General features: G+C 40.8%; 1 protein-coding gene and 1 non-coding gene across 7 annotated transcripts in view; both read left to right on the forward strand.

Moving 5' to 3' along the window:
* Window positions 1-25,278, forward strand: part of nrxn2b (neurexin 2b) — a 712,610-nt gene that overhangs the window by 303,754 nt on the left and 383,578 nt on the right. For all 6 annotated transcript variants that reach the window (XM_085451729.1, XM_085451735.1, XM_085451733.1 and 3 more), the window contains one exon: window positions 11,651-11,952. In XM_085451729.1, the coding sequence (XP_085307855.1) occupies window positions 11,651-11,952 (302 nt within the window). The remainder of the gene's footprint in view (window positions 1-11,650; window positions 11,953-25,278) is intronic.
* Window positions 22,542-22,647, forward strand: LOC146715313 (U6 spliceosomal RNA). Its single transcript, XR_014919489.1, has one exon. It is a non-coding gene; the product is annotated as a U6 spliceosomal RNA (small nuclear RNA).

Below are 25,278 nucleotides of genomic sequence, written 5' to 3' on the forward strand. Positions count from 1 at the left end.
TAAAGATGCGTACTGAAATAAATGTCTATAGTAATTTTACAAAGAAATCCTAGCACAGCGCTGCAGCACACTTTCACTTTAATATAACGTTGGGCACACGTATCCTGAACTCTTTCACTCTGCTGCTGTTGATGGCATTAACATATTAAGTAAAGCAATTAACAATGAATAATTTTTCAGGCAATTTGCCAAGGATTCTCATACAATTAAAAGAACCCACATAAAACAACACCAGGCACCATTCCAAGTGAACACCACATTGTTTTTCATTTATTCTCTCCTTTATCGACAGTAATTTGTGATATAATATGCCACAGTGCAGTTCATTAAAGTTGATGTATGTTTATCTTTAGGCAGTCAGTTTATATGTTAATAAAACAGAGAGCGACTTGAGTTATGTGGTACTTGTTGACCTGTCTTTTAATATGCAGTCAAGTACCTGAGCTTAGCCAGTGTTCACTGGAGCCACTGGAGGAAGAAACGTATAAAAAAATAATAAATTTCAAATAATAAGAAAAAGTATGCGTTGGACGTTCACATGGCTGGTTACGTGTTTGCTGTGGCAAAAGAATGTGGTCAGTAGAGAATGGTGAGTCATCTTTCTCCACTGGGAAAAGTGTACAGCTAATTTAACTTGGAAATAAGTCATATGTACGGTGGCACTGAGGTGCAAAACACAACAAAACACGACAAAACCGAAAACATTTCTTTACATTTCAATTGTTTTTGAATGCACAGACACCAAGTCATCCAAATCATTCCCTGTTTCTTTTGTACTATTTTCAGCATATATTTCACAAGATGTGCGGTTAGTGCAACATGACAATGAGGGGGCTGAGACAGCTCAAGTTGAGTGTATTTTGTGGCTCCAGCTAATAGGGCTTATTATGCACTTAGCCGGTCTTGCAGGCCCCTTAGCCATCTCCCTGTTGGCTAAGGGGCCTGCCATTCAGGACCACACAGGCCTGTTGTTAGTGTCAGTTTACTTGACATTTTCTTTCTGTCTACTTTGCCCAGAGACTAAGCAGCTTTCCACTGTGATAATGGTCACCTGCCACATACCCACAGTGGGAAAATGAATATGCAGAAAGAAGGAAAAAGTGCAAATCAGAAGAAGTGTAGGGGCGTCTTGAGCTTGCTGCCACTATGTCTGATGTTACAAAATAGGTTGTTTCCAAGGTGACAGACAATCAAAGTCAACCATTTTACTCCCATTACTTTCTCTATCTTCAATTAGCATCAAGACGAATAGAGGGCAGGCAGAACTGTCTCATGGAAAGGTTCAATAAAAACTTGCAGCAGTGACAGTGACAGTACTTAACAGACAATTCTGACCCAACGCACAGAAGCAGTCTCGAAGTGAAGGTGAGAATTAGTGTGCAAATAATTCTTTATTGTATTCTTACAACAGCCCTTTAGTGCCCTTCAAATACCACCAAAGTAATTACATGAAGAAATTAAATTACAACGAACCTTGCCTGCTCCAAATCTGACCTGAAGCTTTATTAAAATTTAAAAAAATCCAGTGCAGTGTTTTTATGCCAGTGTGTGCTGACTAGGTGCTAAATCATGGGCTGAATAAATGAATGAATGTCTTGTAGAAAAAACAAAACAAAAGAACAAGACAAAAAGAGTAACATCATGATCATGAAAGTACATTTGAAAGTACAAAACATAACAAAAATACGCCATCTGAATGACTGCATTTGGGGATTACACTTTCTTTCAGCTGGCCAGTCTTATTTTCAGATATATTGTCTATAACTTCTCTGGAGGAATTCTTACTACAGCCGATGATTTAAAGACTAGATAAATACATGCTATCTCCAAGTCCTGTAGCTCTTTATCCACCTGTGTTATCTCCACCAATTTTGTGGCACTATCACTGACAGCTGGATAAATATTTTGTGTTTGTAGAGCTCAAGAGGTAAACACAAAAGCTAAGAATAACTTAAATGCCTTTTTGTTCTCTTTTATTACCTCAGTGTGCACAATTCAATAGTGACACTCGTAGGTTTTTTAGCAGCATCCATCTGAGCAAAAGGAACACTGTGAATGACATAATAGCACATTCACTATGGCTCAATGAGCATCTTGCGGGAAAGGAAGGACCAAACAAAGAGCCTTGGCCTGCAGCCAACAGGCTGCAAAGACACCAAATTATAGTCCCTTCATTACAGGATTGCAATCAGTTCATGGATCGATACATACAGTAATCACTATCTGTGCAGAGAAAGTAGAGTGAAAAGGATTGGTGGAGGGAACAATGTCTCAGTATTTCAGCCTCAGCAAGAGACTGGAGAGATCCATAACTGCATTCACAAATTGCCAATTTGGCTTACTAACCACAGGCTGTATCACGACCACACAAGAGGTAGGCTTCTAGCACAGGGCTCATCCTTAAATGCTACAATTTAAGGAAGAAAGTGTTGTGCATTTCATTATCAAGTGTGCAAAAACAAGAGAATCTGCAAATACATACCCATATCTAACCAAAAATGCACACATTTCTGTTGACATGCTGCTATTTTTGTTATCCCACGAGGCCACAACGAAGTGCCAGTACATGGCTGGTTTTAGAAACATGCTTTTAAACAGTCAGAGTAATTCATTAGCTTTGGTCTGAGCTTAGAATGCTGATAGTTTTATTTAAGGACAGCTGTTCAAATGAAACCTAAAACGTGTAGGGATCACAGAGATTTGAGCGTTTCCCTGCACCTGACCTTCTGACCCTGGAACTCACCCCTCTTTTCAAAATCAGCATAACCCTCCTTCTCCTGTCAGTGTACTCTATCTTTTAGCTCTCTAAAATTCCAATTTTAATTTGTGGAATACATGTTATGAGTATAAGAGTGATGATGCGTAGGCACTGCTTCTTTATCGCTGCCTTGGGAATTGGTGTGCTCATATGTGTGTTTGCTTATGAGGTGCAGATTTCATGAGCATTTGAGCATAAGCAGGTTCTTTAAAACTGGCCAAATGTTTAATAGCCAAACAAATGTTTTCTTCAGCACTTCACAGGCCTTGTCTTCCTTACAGCTAGCTTAGGAGACTAGCCGCTGTCTGTGGACCCAGCAGGCCTATTGGATTCATGAAGCAGCATCAAAGCTTTCATATGCCCCTTACATTTCCCACTGCTCTCTCTCATCTTGCTGCCGAATCGTTTCTCCAAAGCTGTCGGATACTCTCTCTGCAGGGTGGATGGCACTCATCGAAAACTAATAGAGGGTGACTTCATATGCACATGGCATGTGCGTCTGTGCAAGAGCAGTGAGGTAATGTGATGTGACGAGCAGATTTGCCAGCGTGTGGTCATCGAGATTTTGAATGGTTTTGCATGCACACATGCGCGGGCGTTTATTTTATTTTTTGTCTCGTCTTATTCCGTTCTCTCTTTGCTAATTCCCCTAAAACTACGTAATCACTTCCGATATGTAATCCAATCGGCCAAAAAAGCAGTATGTTAAGGTTCATTATGCGTTGACTAATGCTCTGCACAAGTTTGGATGAAGCTAGTCATGCAGCTCATCTTATTAAACCTGCTCTCTCTCTGTCTGAGCTGAATCCAATTTAAAAACACATGCTGCTCTGTGCTTTTATTACTGTAAAAGCCAGCAATGGTTAGCTTAAAACGGCGCTTTTGGGTCCAGCACTGACAAACGCAGATTGTATTTGCGTATGACATTTTATCACAATTTAGGATACCCTATTTTTCCAGCAAGGACAAATTTTTGAAACACTTTGGTATGACAGGCGGGCATATTCATTTAATCATAACCCGATGCTTATAAAGTAGCACTTAAGTGACACGGTAGCTGTACTGTTAAGACTGCATGTGTGGTACTGAATGTGGGTGTGTAGGTCGAAGTGTGCGATAGGCTAAGACAATGCCATTGATTCCTCTCTGGCTGGGATTCCATTGTCTTCCTGTTTCCCTCCTCACCCTTCAGTTCACATAAATAAAGCGCACATCCTCAAAGAACACAGAAGGCCACATAGCGCAGTAAACAAACTGCTTGACACAGTGTCTGCTGCAAAGTGCTTAACTGCTGCTGCGTTGATGGTGGTTTGATTGTGACAGAGCTAGTAAGTGGGAGTTGAGGTTAGCGTGTCCATTTTTCTGCGAGGTGTAAAGTTATGTGGGAAAAAAGTAATTTTTTAATGTGTTTTAATACTTTTTTTAATACTATTTTCAGGAGAGCTTGGGGAAAAAGAGGTGGTATGATACTTCTGAACGTCATATTTTTATCAAGTCTGAGTTTGAATTTGCTTTGCACATCTTATATACTTGCATTATTTAATGTTTGAAACCACCAAGCTTCCAGTGGTGCTTCTTTCCATTGGATAGCCGGTGGATATAACAACCTGAACACCAGGAAAGGCCACTGAAGTTGCATTTGTTCATAAAGACAGATGATACGCACAATAAATCTGCGCATTCATGAAGCAACTGTTGGATGGATTGCTCTGCATAGTTGGAATGAGTGTATCACTTTGGCCCCTAAAAAAACTAGCACCAAAGGTGTTATAAAATCAAATATCAGAGGAACTCAACATTTAATTGACAAAAAAAAAAGATGTTATTATGGGTGGATAAATTTCAAATAAGTCATTTCTGTAATGTAGTAAGGGCTTCTGTGAGGTTAATTGAGACCTTGACAGCACTTTAGTCTCTTCTGCATGCTTCTGCGTCTCCTCTTTCCTCTGGCTAGAGTCTACTCTTGGGCTTTACTGCAAAAGATTTGATCAGAGTGAAACGCGTACACTTCAAGTGTGTATGTGCGCAAGAGCGCTACCATGGGAACTGGAGGACGAGATAGAGATGTAGATGTAAAATGAAAAAAAGATGCATAGGAACAAGCTCATATTCACAGGAGCTGGAGTGGTCTCAGAGAAAAGTCATTCTTTATATTAGGTTTTGCGCCTAGATTGAAGTGATCGTGTCACTCCTGGGAACCGGCAGGAGAGCTTTTCCAGTGCTCCGCAGTGTGTAGGAAGATCACCCAGAGTATACAAAGGATACTGGAAATGACTTAAGCTGGCTAACATGAGAAGGATCAGTGGATCCCTGATAGCACTGCAGTGTGTTACTGACTTGCTAATGATGCTGTTTTGTTTCTTTTTTTGCTTCTACTTCTGGCTCCAAATTCTTATCCAAAAATCATATGACTGTGTTAACCTTTACATAATTTGCTGAAGGGCATTGTTGGCATCATGACCAAACTGTCTGGTGTTACAGTGAAAATCCACCCACCCATTTGTCCTCTCCTGTCACTCTCCAGCCTTATCTCCTCCCCTCAGCCTTCTGTTCATTAAACAGACATAATCAAAAGAAAGTTTTTTTGTTGTTTGTCTCTGCATTGCATGGAGCTCAGTCTCACTGAGCTCATGGAAGCACGGACAAGCTGTTTGTTGCTTACCGTTAACAGCCCATAGTATGGGAGGTGGTCCAACTTAGTACATAATTGAAAATGGTTGCTGTGGTCCATTTGCTACGCTTTTATTCCTCCTACATCAGCAACACAGGCACCGCTAGGATGCTGCTCTTGGGGGGATTTGCTTTTGTGTGTCATTTGTCCCCTCCATCTCCTTCTCTCCGCTCTTGATGCCTTTTTTTTATGACAATTCACACTTCAGTTGAGATTGCTCTAAATTTCGATTTCAGCCAAAATGCTCTTTTAAGTAGCCGTCTCTGTCTGGATGCTATTTGTCCCTCACTTCCTCTTTTTTTTTGTCACTCCTGAAATGTTTTCTTTTATGTGAGTGCATCCACCCATATTATGTGGCTGTGTTTTGTCTCAAAGTGAGCGCTATCATCTTCCTTAATGTTCCCGAAGTATAGCTGTTAGTATGTCACTTAACACGGCACTCTTTAAAGATCTCCTTTCCTTTGCTCGTGTCATCCATCCATCACTTGTTCCTCATCCACATGATGTAATGTGCTTTTTTCCTTACGTGTGCTGCCTGACACTGAAAAATCTTTGGTGATATAGGGCACTTGAGCATCAAATCGACATGCTATTATTCCCCGGCCCACCCTTCCACCACACGCTTTTCCTCTCTCACCTGCTCATGTGATCTGGCCTTTCAATCTGTCCGCCAATGGGTTGGCCGCCCCTTCTGGCCAGCCCATCCCTTCTCCTCAGGGAAATGCACCAAGGTCTTGAAGTGATTCTTTTTTTCTTTTTCCGTGTGTAATGGAACTTCAGGATAAACTAGATTTGATGATCCACCCATACAGGGTCCTCTTGGCAGTTTGACTTTGCCCTCTCCCCCTCCCTAAACCTCATTACTCAAGGCTGATTCTTCAGACCGGCGTCCTCGGGGAAACAGAAGTGTAGAAGGGCAAATGAACATAGGAAGCGGAGTGTCACTTCAGATCACAGCTCATGTCAGGAAACTAGTTGATTTGTGTAAGTGCAGAGCGAGCAAGAGTTCTTTTAAACTTGAGCTCATGCTGTTGTCGGTGATGTTGTCTGTTTATACTCTTTTCTTTCTTTTGCCAAGCAGCTGAATTGCTATTATTCCCAAATTAAAATGACACAGAGTTGATCCAGCCAGGAAATGAGGTTATTGCTCTTTATAAGAGTAATGAGATTTGGGGCGACAGAAAATGGTTCAATTAAAATATTAGATATAAAATGTAAAAGGAGTAAATAAGTAGATTGCAAGTCAGAAGAAACAGTACGGCGAGCCAGATGTTACTATTTCTCCTGCTCAGTGAATCCAGCGTCCACGTCATGACTCAAGTGACGGAGGTGTCACTGTTCTCTGTGTTCTTGCTGCGTTTTTTCTGTTGTGACAGCTGCAAGTGTTTGTTCATTTCTTGACAGATGCACACAGTGTCCTCCCTGGCTGCTGTTAGGCTGCTGTTTGACATATGTCCATTGTACAAACTGTCTGTTTTGACTGGTAGTGTGTGAATAAAGCTCAATGTAGTGGAAGGAGGCCATGTGCTACAGACAGACTGGCAGGCGTTAGCAAAGTTGTCAACACCTTTTTTCCTCCCCTTCCTTCTCTCTTTAAAAAAGTGTTCTTCAGTTTCACTTTGTCTAGTCTCTGCTTTCATGTTTCTCTGTTTTGCTGTAATTCAAACACATCTTTGTATCTAATTGTAACCCAGATGTTTGCCTTGCTCTGATGAAAGGAATCCTATTTTACACAAGATGCTGTCGTGCCGCTGTGTTGTAGTGCAGATGCATCGGTCTGCACTGACGTTACTTGTTTGTGGGATTCAATTTATGAGCAAATATTGTTTTTGATCTGCAAAGCTTCCATGTTTAAAACGTTTGTTGGGGGTATAAGAGTGACAGCAACTATCAATCTTATTTCAGAGCCTTGCAAGATGGCGCCGGTGTACGTGGCTTGCCGTCCTCGGCTACATCTGCTTCGCTGCTTCTTACCCTCTCTACGCTCTTTATGGACCTTGGCATTGTATTTTTTTATCCTTTTAGTTGTATGCGCATCTAATGGCTGTGCACTGATTACATACGACAGGCAAACACTTTTAAATCTAAGACTCTCTCATTCCTCTCGGCCTGATCCTTGCTGGAACCTGAGTGACGCCACCGCGCCCCGACCACACCCTCCGACCGGCTTCCTCCACCTACCTATTCCGAATCTACACAAGAAACGCTATAGGAAACGCGGTAGAAGGAGCGGCCGTCGCGTTCGCTTCAGGCTCTACTTTAAAGCCAGAGCCACAGGCTACCCACATGCCAGCCTGGATATTTTATCTTCTTTCCCTCCTTCCCAGGAGCGCTCTGATGCTAAGTTGCTCACCCACCGTTGGATCTGCTTGGCCGACCACGAAGTCTACCCTGCGATTCCTGTGGCATGTTCTCCTGCTCGGGTTTGGATAACATCGCTCCGACGCGGCGTTTGCCGAAGCAACCTAAGTGTCCTACGACGCACCACCCGTGGCGACTTAGCCCCTAGGATACGGATGGCATTGCTTAATGTCAGGTCGCTGGTCAATAAGACCTTTCTTTTAAATGACTTCATCTCCACTAATGGGATTGATGCCTTATTCCTGACTGAAACCTGGATTCGTCCTGGTGAGTTCATCCCTTTTACTGAACTTCTTCCGTCGGACTGTGTTGCTTTTAGCTCACCAAGGCTTATTGGTAGGGGTGGCGGCGTAGCCTCGGTTTTTAAGAATTCGTATGCAGTTCGGCAGCTACCCTCACCTACCTACTCTAGCTTTGAAGTCCAATTATTGGAGATGACTGCATCCACGACCACACTCTGCGTGGTGGTTTATCGACCGCCTAAATATAGCAAATATTTTATCACGGACTTTGCTGATCTCCTAGGCTCCGTTCTTTTTAAGTATGGTTGTGTTCTCATTGTCGGTGATTTTAACATACACACTTGCTGTAAGGATGACTCATTTGCTAAAGACTTCCTTGCCTTAACGGACTCTTTTAACCTGGCTCAGTGGGTTAATGACCCAACGCATGTTAAAGGACATACTTTGGACTTGGTTTTCTCATATGGTCTGGACATTTGTATCAAGGATATAAGTGACGCTGGGATCTCGGATCATTTCCCAGTTATATTTGATACTGGCTTATGCACTAATGAACTACATCCTGCGGCTCCCCTTCGCCCGCTACGTGTAATTAATGCTGAAGCGATGTCAAACTTCTCTATGTCTTTCTTGGATTCTGCATCTGTCACTCTCGACTGTTGTTCTTTTCACTCGGTTGATGACTGTGCTAATTCCTTCCTATCGCTGATTTCTTCAATCCTTGATACTGTTGCCCCCATTAAGATGAAGCGCCCTAGAACCTACTCTCAGTGTTGGCTTAATGACACTACGCGCGCCTTACGTCGCGTGTGTCGGCGCGCTGAGAGAAGGTGGAAAAAAGATAAACTTCAGGTTTCCCATGACATGCTACGGACTAGCCGCTTAAAATTCCAAAGTGCTGCTAAAACGGCCAAAGCGTCCTTCTTGTCCAAAATCATCCTGGCCAATGACCATAACCCCCGTACCTTATTTAAAATTTTTAACTCTGTGGTTAACCCTTCCCCGGACATGCCTTTAATTCATTCTCAGGGTCTTTGTGAGCGATTTCAAACTCACTTTTTAAAAAAGGTCTCATCTCTTAAGTCCTCCCTTCCCCCTGCTTTATATCCTCTCCCCATTCCTGAGTGCATTTCAACTTTCCACCAGTTTGAGCCTGTGTCACTTTTGACTCTTAAGCGGCTAGTTGCTCAAATGAATAACACCAATACTGTGCTTGACATTCTTCCATCTCGTTTAGCTAAGGACTGTTTTGATGTAATCGGACCTAGTATCCTATTTCTTATGAACTTTTCCTTGCTCTCAGGCTGTGTTCCTTTGTCCTTTAAGCATGCTGTAGTCCACCCGATTCTTAAAAAAAGAAATTCTGACTGTTATGACCTTTCAAACTATAGACCGATCTCTAAGCTTTCGTTCTTGTCCAAGATCCTGGAGAGACTAGTTCTCTCCCAACTCCAGGCGTACTTGGACACGAACAATATTGCTGAGAAATTTCAATCTGCCTTTAAGCCATTGCATAGCACTGAAACAGCGTTGGTTAGAGTTCTTAATGATATTCTTGTAATCACTGATACTGGACGCTCTATGGTCCTAGTTTTACTGGACCTCTCTTCGGCCTTTGATATGGTAGACCATAACATTTTATTACTAAGACTTGAGCACACTGTGGGTATTAGAGGCACTGCCCTCGACTGGTTTAAATCATGCCTCGCTGATAGATCCTTATCAGTTCACTTAGGCACCTTCTCCTCTTCCTCCGCTCCGGTCTGTTGTGGTGTGCCTCAAGGATCAGTTTTAGGCCCTATTCTCTTCTCATTGTATTTGCTCCCTCTAGGCACAATCTTTGAAAAATACAATATCGCCTTCCACTGTTATGCCGATGACATACAGATCTATTTTGAACTTACTGACGACCTTGCTGTGTCCCTGCACTACTTTCAAGAATGCATGCGGGAGGTCAAAGAATGGTTCCTGAGTAATTCCCTCGTTTTAAATGATAAGAAGACTGAGATTGTGGTGTTCAACAGTAAAATCCCTCGTGCCCAACTCTGTGCTGCCCTGGGTTCCTTTGCTAGTTTTTCTTGTGACTATGTCAGTAACTTGGGTGTACTGCTGGATAGCTCGCTCAAACTCGATAAGCAAGTGTCTGCTGTAGTGAGATCTAGCTTCCACCAACTGCGCCTTATCTCTAAGGCTAGGCATTATATTCCGCATGAGGACCTGGAGAAGCTTATTCACGCTTTTGTGACCTCCAGGTTGGATTATTGTAACTCCTTGTACTATGGTCTTCCCTCTTCTCTTCTTCTTAAACTGCAAACAGTCCAAAATGCAGCAGCCCGCCTTTTGACTGGTACCAGGAAATTTTGCCATATTACCCCTGTCCTAGCTAGCCTGCATTGGCTGCCCATAAAGTACCGTATTCAATTTAAAATATTACTCCTTACTTTCAAAACTATTAATAAATTAGCGCCAAGTTATCTTAGTGAACTTCTCAAACCACATACTCCTGCTAGAACACTCAGATCTGCCACTCAACTACTTCTGACCCAACCCAGATCTCGACTGAAGTCCCGGGGTGACCGTGCGTTTGCTCTGGCTGCCCCGGTACTGTGGAATACCCTTCCTCTCGACCTCCGCGCATCTGACTCCATTGCACTGTTCAAATCACGATTAAAAACCCACTTATTCAATCTTGCCTTTCCCTCTAGTTAATATTTCTTTTATGATTTTATATCATGCACTTCTATGCTCATTTAAATTCTTGTTTGCTCTGTACCTGTTGCTTTCCTATGTATTAGTGACAGTTATCTGTTTGCATATTTAGTACTTGCTTTGGTCCTATTTCTATTATCCTCCTCCTATACTCTATTTTACTTGTTAAGCACCTTGGCATACCCTTGGTTTTTAAGTGTGCTTTATAAATAAAGTTTATTATTATTATTATTATAATGTTCTACTAAAATTAGTAACCTTATCAAATCAGTTGCATCTCCAAATGGGCTATATAACCTCACAATGCTTTTAACCTTCTGGAGTAAATGAACACACCAGTGCATCCAAATTACATCACCGTGTCAAGATGACCAGCAGCAAGCCGCAGCCTCACCAAGTCTCCGCTTCAACTTGTGTGGAATGAGCAGATTTGATGTACCAATCTTTACATTGGTACATTATACATTTTCGATGTATAAAAGTCCTACAGCAAAAGAAATAAAATAAAAAATGAAGCTAACAAAATAACCATGCTGATGTTGCCTTTGTACTGGACACATCTCACATGACAGAAGCTTTTTAGATATTCTGTGATTCTTGCGCTGTTAATATAAATTAAAAGAGCAAAAATGTTGTGTTTAGTGTTATATTTTAGATCATCTTAATAGATATTTAGGATATTCATTTGTTAATTTGTCATTTCTAGCTTCATATTGCAAAGCGCCATCTTTTAAATTAACCCTCTGATGTCTGTTTTTTCCCCACATAAAAAGTAAACTAATAATAGAATGACTGATATTTGAATACACACATGCTGCTAATTTCAAAGCTTTAACTCCTGAACAGAAATGTCCTTTTACTTACAGACCTACCTCTCTTTCCCCCTTACCCCCACTTTATTTTTTCCAGGCAAGGAAGAGTCAGTAGCCACCTTCAAGGGCAACGAGTTCTTCTGCTACGACCTGTCCATGACACCCATCCAGAGCAGCACCGACGAGATCACGCTTTCCTTCCGAACGCTGCAGCGCAACGGGCTCATGCTGCACACTGGCAAGTCGGCCGACTATGTAAATCTTTCCTTGAAGAGCGGCGCGGTTTGGCTAGTCATCAACCTGGGCTCGGGGGCCTTTGAGGCTCTGGTGGAGCCTGTCAACGGCAAGTTCAATGACAACGCCTGGCATGATGTGCGCGTCACCCGCAACCTGCGCCAGGTAAACACTGTCTGCATCATCCGAGGCCGCAGCAGTCAGGATTGTGCATCTGTTTGCCACACACGCTATCTTTGAATCATTGTCTTTTTTCTCTCAGCATATGGAGAATACGTTGAGTCGTTGTCTTACCTTTCTCCTCTCTTGCTTGTTTTTCTTCCTTTCTGTCATAACAGAAGTTTCTTTTTTGCAGGGTCAAGTTGAACAGGAGGACCTTTTCTATTTTCTATTACTATTTTAATGCTTTTTGTTTCAAAGATGAACCAGGCGACCAATGATACATGTCATCTTCATGCCCCTGTCATGCAAAGGCAAAAGATACGAAAAACATGTGACAGATAACATTATAGTTAACATGCATGAAATCAAAGAAATCCAAAGATTTATGCAATGTTCTTATTAATGAACCAGGAGGAGAAGTGCTCTGCTTAGTATGTATGCACATAATTTACTCAGGTACACAAATGGAATGCACCACAATTTATCAAAGGTGACAATGCTCTTAAGACCTTTCTGAACAAATTACCTAACACATCTTTGCAAACCTTTAATGGTAGCTAATGGAAAACAAAAGAACACAGGTTTGTGTGTAATCTCTGTGACATACCGTGGGTCTGTGTATGCTAGAAAGCACAAAGGACATGCATCGACAGTGAACTCTCTGAATACTGGACCCTCTGGATGCAGCAAGTCATCAATTGGCAGGTGCAGATACCAGCAGCAAGATACAATCAATTTCACTTACACCTGCCGTGCTTACTTCTTCACATTTTTGGGAGGAATTGTAATTGGAATAAATGGCTTGTCAGAACTAATAATGGGCATTGTAAGCAGTCTGGATGCAAAAAAGCCTAGCCTGAATACATTAACACAAAGATGGTGCATCAGCTTCTTTATGTTTGTCTTCAAAAATATCTGTGAAAAGCAGTCAGTAGTATTAAGCCACTTCTAGACAGTGGAGAACTTCTTGTTGTACAAAAAGCATGACAGCAAAGTGATTCTTAAAGTGGAATAAGTGCTGTTAAATTATAGGGAATTTTTTTATGCTAACCACACTGCAATTTGAGTCGTATTGCAGTAATGTTCTTGGACATTTCAGTGCGGTAAGTTAGTCTGACATTTGTAAAGCTGATCTTTTATTAGCATATGCTGTACTTGCCTTAGGATAAAGGCAAAGGATCACACACTCAGAAACACACAGGCTCCATTTAGACACCCTGGCTCAGAAATGCACACATGTACGGACAAATGTGTAATCAGCAGAGCGAGACTAATGTAATGAGTTTGGAAAGCCAACACAAGTTTAAAAATTTACAGCATGAGCCAATCCACCTACCACCTACTGCACCATAATGATCATTAGGTAAATATGACATATGCCATACACATACGCACTTGCTACACTGACAGCATTATTGTCTGTCTGGAGGTTTGTATGGTATGCCTAGACATTCATGCCTCATTATGGGCATGAATGTCATGATCAGTTTTGGCTGTTAATGATTTCTTTGAGCTGGTCTTTTTCCCGTGTGGAATACGTACATTTTTCTTTTTTTCTAATCCACACATGATCAAAAGTATAAATACAGGCTAATTAGCTTTATGGGTGTATGGTAACCTCTGATTACAACTGTACACTGTCTACTCCTGTTCATGACGCCCATCCAGAGCAGCACTGCAGCGCAACGGGCTCAAGCTGCGCACTGGCAAGTCGGCTGACTATGAGAATCTTTTCTTGATTGGAAAAAAAACATTGAGTTATAGTCAGTCAAGATAGCCTCATAACATATTTAATATATCTGGGTCTTGAAACTAGTAAGCATGTCTAGTGAACTAGATATTCTATGAGAACGTACATTGTTTTATTTCTATAACTTGGTGGAGAAATCTTGACACAAAACTTTTCAGATTTTTTTTTAAATACTGAGTAATAAATATCTAGTTTTCTTCTGTTATGTAAAGTTCTACACATCTTTAATGTATAAAAACTAACCACCCACATCATGTTCTCGAGGCAGTCTCTATTGACTGACAGTCCAGACTGAATCCCCAGTGGATCTTTGTAATTGACTTAACAGGCACTCCTAATGTTGAAGAGCTCTACGTTTACACTGGACACTTCCCATGAAGAGACACTTAAACAGAGATATCAGTGACACTGACCACCTCTGACCCAGCAGATCAATGACTGCGGACATGTTTCCGTGTAGAATACAGTGGCGTGTGGCATCAGATGTTCTTACAGTCCTATTCAGTGCATTCAATTTTGAAATTTAGTCAGAAATGACCAAAGTTTTTACCATAGTCTATCAACAGTTGGCCAATTTAAGCTCAAATAATGAAGTCAATAATTTTCTTTTATAAATTTTACTTACAGTTTAATAAGTTGGACTACAATCCCAATTCCAAAACAGCTGGGACACTGTGTAAAATGTACGTAAAACAGAATACAATGATTTGCAAATCTCATAAACACATATTTTATTCAAAAAAGAAAACTGAACGAAAAGAAACTAGAAAAAAAAACTATTAGAAAAAGGCACTGGGTCATTTTGAAGTTGAAGGCACTCACCTCAAAACATTTTTGGAAAAGTGCCATGGGTGTTCTTTATTGTAGTTTTGATGCCTCAAATGTTTTCAATTGATAAAAGGTCCTGAAGGCCAGTTCAGCACTCTACTACAGTGAAGCCATGTTGTTGTAATAGATGCAGTATGCGGTTTAGCATTTCATGCCTGAAATGCACAAGGCCTTCCCTGAAAAAGACGTCATCCTGTAAATACGTTTATGGATGTAATAATTGTATACAAATATAAAACAGTTGTCTGAGTATATGAGGATTAAGGTGAATGTTATACTCATTTGATCCTACTCACCTAATACTACTTAAAATTCCCTGCACATAACACCACGTGTGTGATTACTATTAAATAAGAATTGTAGAGACTGGTTCATCAGCATGTGCACATTTGGTGACCTTTACATAAATTAAGTTATTTAAATTATATTATCTGTTCCTTAAATGCAACTGAAAATGTGAACAGTCACTTACACAATTAAGATAAGATAAGATAAGATAAGAACTTTATTAATCCCTCGGGTGGGTTCCTCTGGGAAATTCGACTTCCAAAAAAAGCACAGCAACGACCGAAGTTACAGTTACAGAACTGTTATATATATATATATATACACACACACACACACACACACACACATATATAAATACAGAGACAAATATAAATAAAATATACAAAGGGGATAAATAGAATAAATAGGAATAAAAAATAAAAATACAAGTGAATTGCACATTTCAAGTATTGAGTCAATTGAAACCATTGTCTTCTGCTGCCTATTGAAGCTAACATGATATATTAAAATATAGCCACCAAGCTACCAAATACTAGCTAAGGTCATCGTACTGAACCAGTGGTGTTCAAAGTCTCATCCATTATGCGTCTACTGTTCTAACGTCTCTTGCAACGTCATGCATATCTACGTCTGCATCAACAAGCTCCAAAATAAGTAAAGCCTGTGAGCTCTTACAAGCCCGGCCGTCTCTCTGACTCTCCCTCTCCCTCTGCATGTGTATATTTGCTGTCTTTCTCCACAAAACCTATGAATTTGTCAGCTTTGTGCAGGATAAAATGAAGCAGACAGAATTAGGTGAGGTGATAGGGACTTGCTGCCAAGAGAGAGAAGAGAAAGGGGAGGGGTGGGGAGAAATGGGTATACTATATGCCTAACAAGCGATCACAGCTTCAGAGCTCCCCTTGGTGGTAACCGACAGTACTGCAAGCATCTGTGAAGCGAGGGTAGTCTAATCCTAGTGGTGTATATTTGACAGACAGGTGAGTGCACTCATCTTGACCTTTCATCAGTGCAAATCTCTAAACTCAATACACAAACATGCTCACTCATACATACACTATTCACTTACACTTTGGTTTAAACAACTAGCAAGGCATCCCTCCCCCTCCCTCTGCATGGTTGCTTACCATCCTGGATTTCTGGTGACAGTTCTCTCCTGTGGGATTCCAAACACACAGCAGAAAAAAAAAGACAAAGATGGAAACACTCATGTCAAGGTGTCCTAGAAAATTATAAATATATCACACACAGCACCAAAAAAGAACTGAGAACTGAAAAAAATGGGTCAAATATTAAGTTTGCAATGCCACACTAGTCCGCAGTTTAGGCCTCTCTCTCTCCTAATGCATCCAATTTTAAATAAAACCGCTCATTTCCACTGTACCATATGGTCAGTGAGCATTGATTTTCAGATCTTTTCAATTCCTTGTACGAGTTTCCCAGAAGCCCTGCAGACATAATAGGTGCTTGCCATTTACTTCTAAATGATTGTTTCTTTCTCCTCGCTCCTTACATTACCCAGAAAGTGGTGCAAACTGCCATCATGAAAGCTGCTCCAGTGTTCCCATTTCTGCTCAGAGGAGTCTGGAGGGATCCCAGAGGAAGCTTGGGTGACAGTACATATGATTCTCTGTCTTTTACTGGACACATACACTCCTGAAGTGGGAATCTGTCTTTTATTGGTCACTGAAGGAGAATGTAGTTCAGATTCGAAGCCTAAGAAAAAGTATGGAAATTAGAGTTACAATTGGCAAAACAGTCTGTGTGTTTTACAGAGCAACAGTAGAAAATCCAGGGCTTGTGATTGGCTATGTCTTTATTTGATTGCTTTTTTTATAGCACAGAAACAGGACAGGTTAACGCTGAACAGAAAGCTCCGACAGCTGTTTACTTGCATGAGCATTATCCCCATAGATTTAAAAGTTAAACAAAAAAAGCAGTGTCAAGCATCAGCTGTAAGTGTATGATGTCTGTTTTGTTCACGCATGATAAATGAAGGACAAAGGATTAAGTGGAAGCCCAGTGTATGCAAGCATGTAAGCATTTTTCCTTAGCAGGCCCCTGGCACTTGGTGGTAAGTGCATGTTTCCATCATCTACCACACATATGCACCCATTCTGTGATTTGTTAAGAAAACTATGATGCAGTTCCAGGGAATATGTTGGACGGGCATCGCTTAGTATACTTATTTTTATTGTTGGAGGGCAAACTTTCTGTGTTGACGATTACTTGAATGATCAAAATGGCCTACATACTGTAATGCTTAACAGGCATTTGGGTCCCACAGGCCATCAGAGGAAATATGAGACACATGCTGACAGAAGGAAGGAAATAAACACTTGTATTGCTGTATTTTTTGCTTGTGGGAGAGTGAAAGAGCAGTTTTGTGCACAACAGAGAGTGGGGAATGAAGTGCAGCGATGGCCGGGGGAGGGGGGGGGGGGCACAAAAGGGGGAGACCAAAAGGGGGAGACAATGGTTTGTTCTGTAGTACAAACACAAGAACAGAGGAAAGCGTTCTTTTAATTCCCCAATGTGACTTTACAATCAAAAGATTCAACATCCATTGAGTCCCAGAACTGGGTCTGTATCTTATCCAGCGCCTAGAGAGAGCGGGAGACCTTTGAACTCAATATCTCGTTTTTTTTGCTATCCCATTTTCCTTATTGTGTCACTGTCACCCTTTCCTCCCTTTTCCTCTCTCACCTTCGACATCATCTGTCCTATTCTCTTTAGCTAGGACAGAATATGACTCTCCCTTTCCGTCAGCCTTGATGTTCAAGTTTCCCATCCGTGCACCTCACCATATAACTGCAACAAAGCAGCTATAGAATTAATGAAGGGATCAAACAATTTTTTATGTTCTAGTGCTTAGTGTATAGGTCTGATGTTCAACGGCTGACCCAGAGTTCATCTTGAGCTGAAGGGCTTTGATCTGTACGAGGGTCGAGTTAAGCAAAGGTCATGTTGAATTCCAATCTTTCACACATACAGTACAGCAGGCGTTGTGCACTGCTTCACATCCTTCAGAATGCAATGAAACGACTGGGCAGATTTCTTTCCTTTTTTAAAAAAAAGTGCTATATGAAGTGCTATCTTTGAATTAAAAAAAAAGTTATAGTTAGCTTAGAAACAATGGAATCACAGCTATTATCAAATGAGAGAAAATGCAATTATAATTATTTTTCAAGGGGATTTAGTTACAAAATGTAGCCCCAAAGCCACTATGTGCAGCAGCAAACCCTTTGGGTTCTTACCAGAAACAAAGAAACAATTAAGTAACCTCAAATAAGGCACAAATCAAGGAAAACTTAGCATTGTCTTTCCAGCAGAAAGAGAGAATACACTGCCATAGTATGGAAGGTACAAACAAGCTCGCTGCTAAATGCAGCCTCTCTGAGCCTTTTTACAACAATTCCGATAATATACTGGAGATAGCCACGCTCCACAGGGGGAAGGAGTGTACCTAGATGCAGGAGGATCAAAACACAGTACTCACTAGTGCCACAAACAAACACGTGCACAGACAAACCCCATGAAACCCTGAACTTCGGCAATTTTGCATGCAAGTCCTCCGTAACGGATAGACACCGGTGCTAGCTGCATGCGTTCACATTATGCGCACAGCTCACATTATGTTTACACACATCCTTTCACTCTACCTAAGAAAGGTTTTAAATTCCAAAAGAAACAGTCGCAGTTGAATTGCTCAAAATGACTGAAAATCCCAAAGCTTCTTTGTCATTGTTTTTTGTGTTGAAAGCATTACTTCTTCTGAAATGTGGTATTGCTAAATGTACTGTAGCATACCAAAGCCATGCACTCATTTAAATGTAATGCCTGTTACTGTGACATTACAGTACATATATATATATATATATATATATATATATATATATATATATATATATATATATATACACTCTAGAAAGAGAGGTCAAAATGCTGTCCCTCTCCCTTTAATCAAATCTAGATGCTAGTACACTCCCCCCATTACCTGCTCTTTGTATATCTGTCTCAGGCTTGTTAAGAGTGTTTTTTTGCCTTTTCTGTAAGGCATGATCACCTGCAATAATCTTCCCTTTTCTTCATCCTCCATCCGTCCAGCCCTCATCCACCCTCCCCTCTCATCCAACCTTCCTCAGCCAGAATTCCTAAGAGAGGGCCAATCAATTTCTCTCCTGCTCATCTTGCCCACCCTCTCTCTCTCATTTTCACTCTATCTCTCGGTTCCATTCTTTCCAGCAATTTGTCACTTAGCAACGGTGTCTGCCATGCTGTTGGGTAGTGAGTCATCCCTGGCTGCAGTCCTGCATTAACCCCTTTCCTTCAGCTTAGTCCTGCCATTAAATGCTGTGATATTATTGATAAACAAGTGGTTGAAAGGTTTGGGAAACATAATGCCTTCATCCCGTGCGTGTAAGTGCAATAAGAAAAAAGAAAATGTTGCATGACAGTAGCAAATTAACTTAATGATTGACAGGTTTCTGATTGGTTCCTGATGCAACTGGAACTCTGGGCGTCCATGCTATTGCCAGCTATCTCAATAATGTCAACATATTTTAGCAAAATGAATCATCGAAGCTCTTCTAGCTAAATCAAAAATGCTATTTAGAGTGTTCGTCTATGCCAACACACACAGCACGCACTTTTATGGTGATGATAGAAATTGCTTTTCAAGACAAGCATGGGTAGTGGATTTGTTTGATGTACAAAATGGCACACTAACACCCCTGTAATCCGCTCTCCATTTTCTGCCAATGACATTTTAAGTATTTCTAATGTGTTCCAGCCATGCTGAGAAGATATGGGGGTACCGTCATCATGTGCATGTAGGAGGATGTGCATTTAGGATTTATTTTTTTATTTTTTTTTAAATATCATTGTTACTTCTTCTTTTCTCCACTGTGTCGCTTTCCCTATGCTGGTTGACACCTCAAGCACAGGTCCTATCTATGCATTTCCTAAATGACAAGCACTTCATGTTAAAACATCAGCTCAGCTGTTTGATACCAATGGGGAGGGGGGGGGTTAGTGCATTTCAGAGGGGAAGAAAACTCATTTGCATCACATCTCCACTGCATTAGCATATGAGCCTGCATTTCCACACACTCTCAGTCATCAGCCTCATTTGTCACTACCTGCTCCAGCACTTTAATGTTTATTCATCCCTCTGCCTCGGAGACCTATAATCAGAAAACAGATCTATGCACCATTAGCACATTCAAACAGGTGGAAACAGGTAATAAAACACTGGTGAGACAGAAACAGGTAAGAGATTGAAACAGAGATTATGGTGAAACACAGGATAAGTCATGAACAAAGGAAGTGAAATAGGAGAGAGGGGCTTGTAGGAAACAATAAAACACTGGTAGTGAACATATTTGAATGACACAAAATGGGTCTGTATGGAAAACTGAGATGTGAGCATCCAAATGCATCCATATTAGGACAATGCATTGTTTTAATGCAATTAAACTTCCCATTAATGGAAGTTTTTCCTACCCACTGTCACCAAATGCTCGCTCACAGAGGGTCATTGATTGTTGGGGTTTCCTCTGTAGTCTTTAGCTTACATTGTAAAATGTGTTGCTGTGATTTGGCACTACGTACATAAAATACAATTGAACTGAATTTTAATTAGATTTTATCTGCTCTGGATTTAGCTGTCAGCTTTTAATAACATACAGTCTAATCCTGTCACAGTCTGTCGTACAGTTATTGGTGAAGAAACTGGCGTCTTTATTACGGCTTGTGTCCAGGTTGTCAACACCATGCTACTTTTTATAATTCAGTATTTGTGCAGAATCCTCACTCTGAAATGACACCCTTTCACTTGAATCCTCAGGGACAAACAGCAGAGCCTCACACCTTTACAGCTGATGTCCTTTGTTGCAATTTGTTTTTTCTCCGTTCAGTTTCATTCTCGAAAGTCCCTTTTCTCATTTCATTATGCGCTCGGTTCTCTCCAGCCTAGCTGCAACATTTTATTCTTATGAAGGGTGCTCAGAAGTGCATACGAAATATAAACAATTATGAACAGCTTGAGCTACTCTCTCTAAAACATGCATATTCATGTTCAGCTGCTATAGCAGCGCGCTCACAAACTGGATCAAAACGCATTTTAAGAGTCAGAGGGAGAAATAAATGTAAACTATTCATTTCATCTTTTATTATAAATTCTTATATTGCAATGCTTTGTTTAGTTAGTTGAGCCATCTGTCTAAAAAAAAAGAATGTGAGCATTTTCTTAGACTGAGTGGCATTTCGAGAACTGTGCCTGGCGACAACTGTGGCACAAACTTGGAGAAGAAAAGCATCCTCAGAATATTCCAATGAAACTTCAATTAGTGTTTTTGTTTTATGGAATGGATGTTCGAAGAAACATTGTAAAGTACATCTTTAAAAAACATGTGATTTTGAAACTGGAAGATTTTAAATTCTCAGCCATCACACTTGTGGATTGACCTTGAACTTTGCCTCTTTTGATGAGAATGTGATCTGAAAAGAAAGAAGAAAGACGGCGATGGGAAAAGAGAGAATTATGACCATTTACACCATGTCTGTGTTGCTCTGCTGCAATTTTCACGCACTTATACTTTCCTACACCCACATAGCTATGCAGAAGCACACACCCTCCTGCTGTTTGTTTGCAGACTTTTCTCTGCTGTAATTGGAGTGACAGTTATATTTGCACCTGAAGCCTGTCTGCCAGTTTCCATTACTTGGAGCCAGACTTGGAGAGATGGAGACTTGACTGAATGCCACATGATTGGAATGAATGCAGAACCAAATGTACCTGAAAGAGCTATTTTGTATCGAAGCCCAGCTGCACGCCGTATGACAGGGTCACCTGCAGTGTCTGTGTTAGTGACGACAGCCCGATACACCACACGCGCACAAACAGCCAACTGGGCACAAAGGTGTATATAAATGCATGCGCACAGTCATGGCTGCACCCCCCCCAAAAAAATCCATGTGTCACTAGCCACTAATTCAGGCTTCAAATTCTAAGACAAACAGCACCTATTTCGACCATTGCAATATTATTGTTATTCAGTATTTTGAAAGGCTTGAATTGGAAATTTGTGCGAGAACGGTCATCAGTCTTAGAACTTTCTCAGTTACAGTGATAAATCTATCTGGCCTGGGAATCTTGGCTCCACGGCGCTATCCATTGATCATTTGCAGAGCTTTGTCATTAAATATTTATTCAGCTTATTCGCTGGTGGCCACAGTTCAGTAGTGGCCAGCATGATGAGTGTGTAAAAGATCAGCAACCAACAAAGCATCATTTTACATCTCAGCTAACTCTGGCTGGCATCCTGTTGGTTTTCTCCACACAGTGACAGAGACATGTCGACTGTTTCACCTGTAAAGTGCACCGCTACAAAGCACAGACAGTAGGTACCATGTTTATATTACTACAAGCTCATTTCTAGACCTTTCGTACTTCGGTATCAGATTTAGTACATGATTCGTCAATTCGGGGGCCCTTTGAGACAGATGCAACACAAAGTTGGTTGTCTGGGCCTGTGGTTGTTTACATGAGTGGGAGATTTATGCTCCATCAGCACATATCAGCATTCACAGTCTTTGTTTTCCCAGATGGGTCAATTACAGAGAGGGCAATGGACTGTCACAGCAGGAGCTCCAGGCATGCTGGGTTTGAAAGTTTAATAGGATGGGTAGATGAGGAACGCTTCACGAATTTGCGTGTCATCCTGCTTGCTTCGGCAAGCGCGTACGCTAAATTGGATACGATACAGAGAAGATTAGCATGGCCCCTGCGCAAGGATGACACGCAAATTCGGTAGATGAGGAAATACACTGTAAGAGAGTCAAATTTGCATTATATAGTCTTGCATTATAGTTTTCCAAAATCCCTTGTCGACTTTAATATTTGGCAATCCCAACAGCTCAGGTATTTCTGTAACGCTATCATCACCACTGCCACTAGCGCCGACAGCCTTCTCGTATAGCAGTGTTGCAAACATTTCTAAAATGTCTCAACGCGCAACAAAGTGGGAAAATCAAGACAGAGAACCTAAAAACCAACTGGTTTCCATACCATTCTGTCTGCCACATGAGAGCAAAAGTAGAACAAAAGTTTAATTTTCTGCACGATTGATCTTGACTGTGGAACGCTAGTTTAGCAGTACTTAAGGTTGTCAAGCCTGCTGTAAAAAGTCTATACAATGGTTTTGCCTCTACACATCGACTTTCACGCTTGACTTCTAGTCTGGTAGTGTATTAATTTTGTGCTTTCCATTTATTATTATTTTTAAATCATATCACCACTCTAAATCCCGGTGTAGACTTTCTTTTGCTCAATGGTTGAGTAAACCAAAGCAAAAAAACCCCCCAAAAGGTTGTAGTAGCATGCTAAGCTTTATCAGACCACCTCAGTCATAATCTATAATCCATGACTGAGCATGGGTTGACCATGTTGGCCTAAAGTGGGCATATTATAAACCATTTTTGTCACAAATATCACAATTTATGTTTTAATTTTTAGCCCAGAAAACCACACATATGTTCAATGTACAATTCATTTACACCCATTGTGTTAGTTCTGTTCCTAACTGTGACTTTTAATGGCATTGAGTATAAGTCTGTGAACTGCTACTGTGAGTGATAGGGAGGAGCAAGGAATGGGACCACATGCAGATGACTGCAAGGAAATAAGTTAATGTGGATAAAAATGTTATTTCTACATTTTTTTGAAAAAAAAGTTCACATGTCATTTCCTTGTTCTTAATTTATATGTATATAGAGAGTGTCAAAAAGGACGTTGCAGTTCTAAAATATAGATTTTTTTTCCCATTTGTTTCCACAGTTTCTGATTGTCCCAGTATTAAAGTTTTACCTACCACCCTTTTAAGATTCAAGAGGAAAAACCTGCGCATACAGATCTGTTCACGAGACTGGGCTGTTCATACTGGTTTTGAATTCACCATCACCTTCAAACCTTAACGCAGTTGATGATCTACAGGGAAAAGAAGAGAAAGGTGGAGAGCCTGTCTTGCACTGGCAGTGACCTATGTATTGTACAGCGGTGGTTTGCAGCCACATTGTTGTTGTCATGGTTTCGTTCACGGTGGTGGAAGACTGGAGTGTGAGAGTGACAGATGGTGTTGCAGCACCTGCAGTGATGTGGATGTTGTAAGGGTCTATTGTGGTGAAGAGAGAGCTGAGTGAAGATAAAGTTGTCATTTTACTGGTACAGTAACACAAAGATGTGGTGGTGGTAGTGTGATGGTGGGGGGCTGCTTTGCTGCTTCAGAACCTGGGCAACCTGCTTTGATTTGTGGAACCATGAATTATGCTACCTACCAGAAAACTGGTGACCAAGTCTTGAAGAAGCCTAGTCTGATTAAATCTGGATTAAAACCCCTCCAATGTGCCTGATTTAAAGCAATTCTGCAAAGAAGAGTGAGACAAATTTACTCCAGTTCTTGTTGGCAGGGACGGCACGACCAGGTAATCAGTTTAGAGGACAATACTTTTTCGCATATGGCAGGTAGGTTTTTCCCCCTCGTGTGACAAAGTGTGACGAATATGCAAGAAGAAAAGAAATCAGGAAGTGGGCAAATAATTTTTTACATTATGGTAGATTTACATTCCTGCCCTCAGGAAAAAAACATTTTCGTATGCAAAAAAGAAAAGAAGAGAGGCAAAAAATATCTAATTTAGTGTATGCATCATTTACAGACCTATACTCAGCTGTTAAAATTGTGTTTTGTCTACAAGTTGAGGTCCTTGTATTTCAGCATCTAGCTAGCGCTAATGAAAAGGAGCGAGCATAAAGCGGGGAACATAGTATGGCAATTTCAATTGCAGTGTTTCTCTCAGCTCAACAGGTTTTAACAAACACAGAAATAATATGTGCAGTTTGTTACACAGTGTGTCTGCTAGCTAAACATGATGTATTTCCCAGGGAGAGAAAACAGTACGAGATAACTCTACTCAGGATTAAGATGTTGGAAAAATGGGGCAGAAGAGGAAAAGAAAGATTATTTTAACAGCTAAGGGCTGCTCCGTGGCATCTGATAAACTGGAAATGTAAAGCTAACATGTGTTATTCAAAGGCTGCATGAAAACACTGGGCAGGTTAGCTTGCCAAGTATGTTTTTTGTTTAACTAGTAAAGCTCAGAGCAGCACAGGCACACAAAGAAAACCTACTAGAGCGCTTAAGAAAAAAATGATCGTTGAGTAGTGAAGAAAACGGAACCACAACTACAAAACAGTTTTACTCCCGTGTACTAATATTACTTTATAATTATGTTAATGTCGCACGTTCAGTTAGCTCTGGACAAAAATATCTGACAAGCTGAAAAAGCTTCCTTTTACTTTTCTTACTTTGAATGCATTTCAGACTTGTATTTTTTCACTTTGAATTGATTAAACTTTAAATGTTAATTAAACTTTTAACATGTTTTTTTTTTTTAAACAAGTGCTC

Source organism: Copadichromis virginalis, linkage group LG3, assembly GCF_057382275.1.
Source record: "Copadichromis virginalis isolate Kocher_CV1m ecotype Utaka linkage group LG3, C_Virginalis_male_GT1.1, whole genome shotgun sequence".
In the NCBI taxonomy this organism is placed as follows: domain Eukaryota; kingdom Metazoa; phylum Chordata; class Actinopteri; order Cichliformes; family Cichlidae; genus Copadichromis; species Copadichromis virginalis.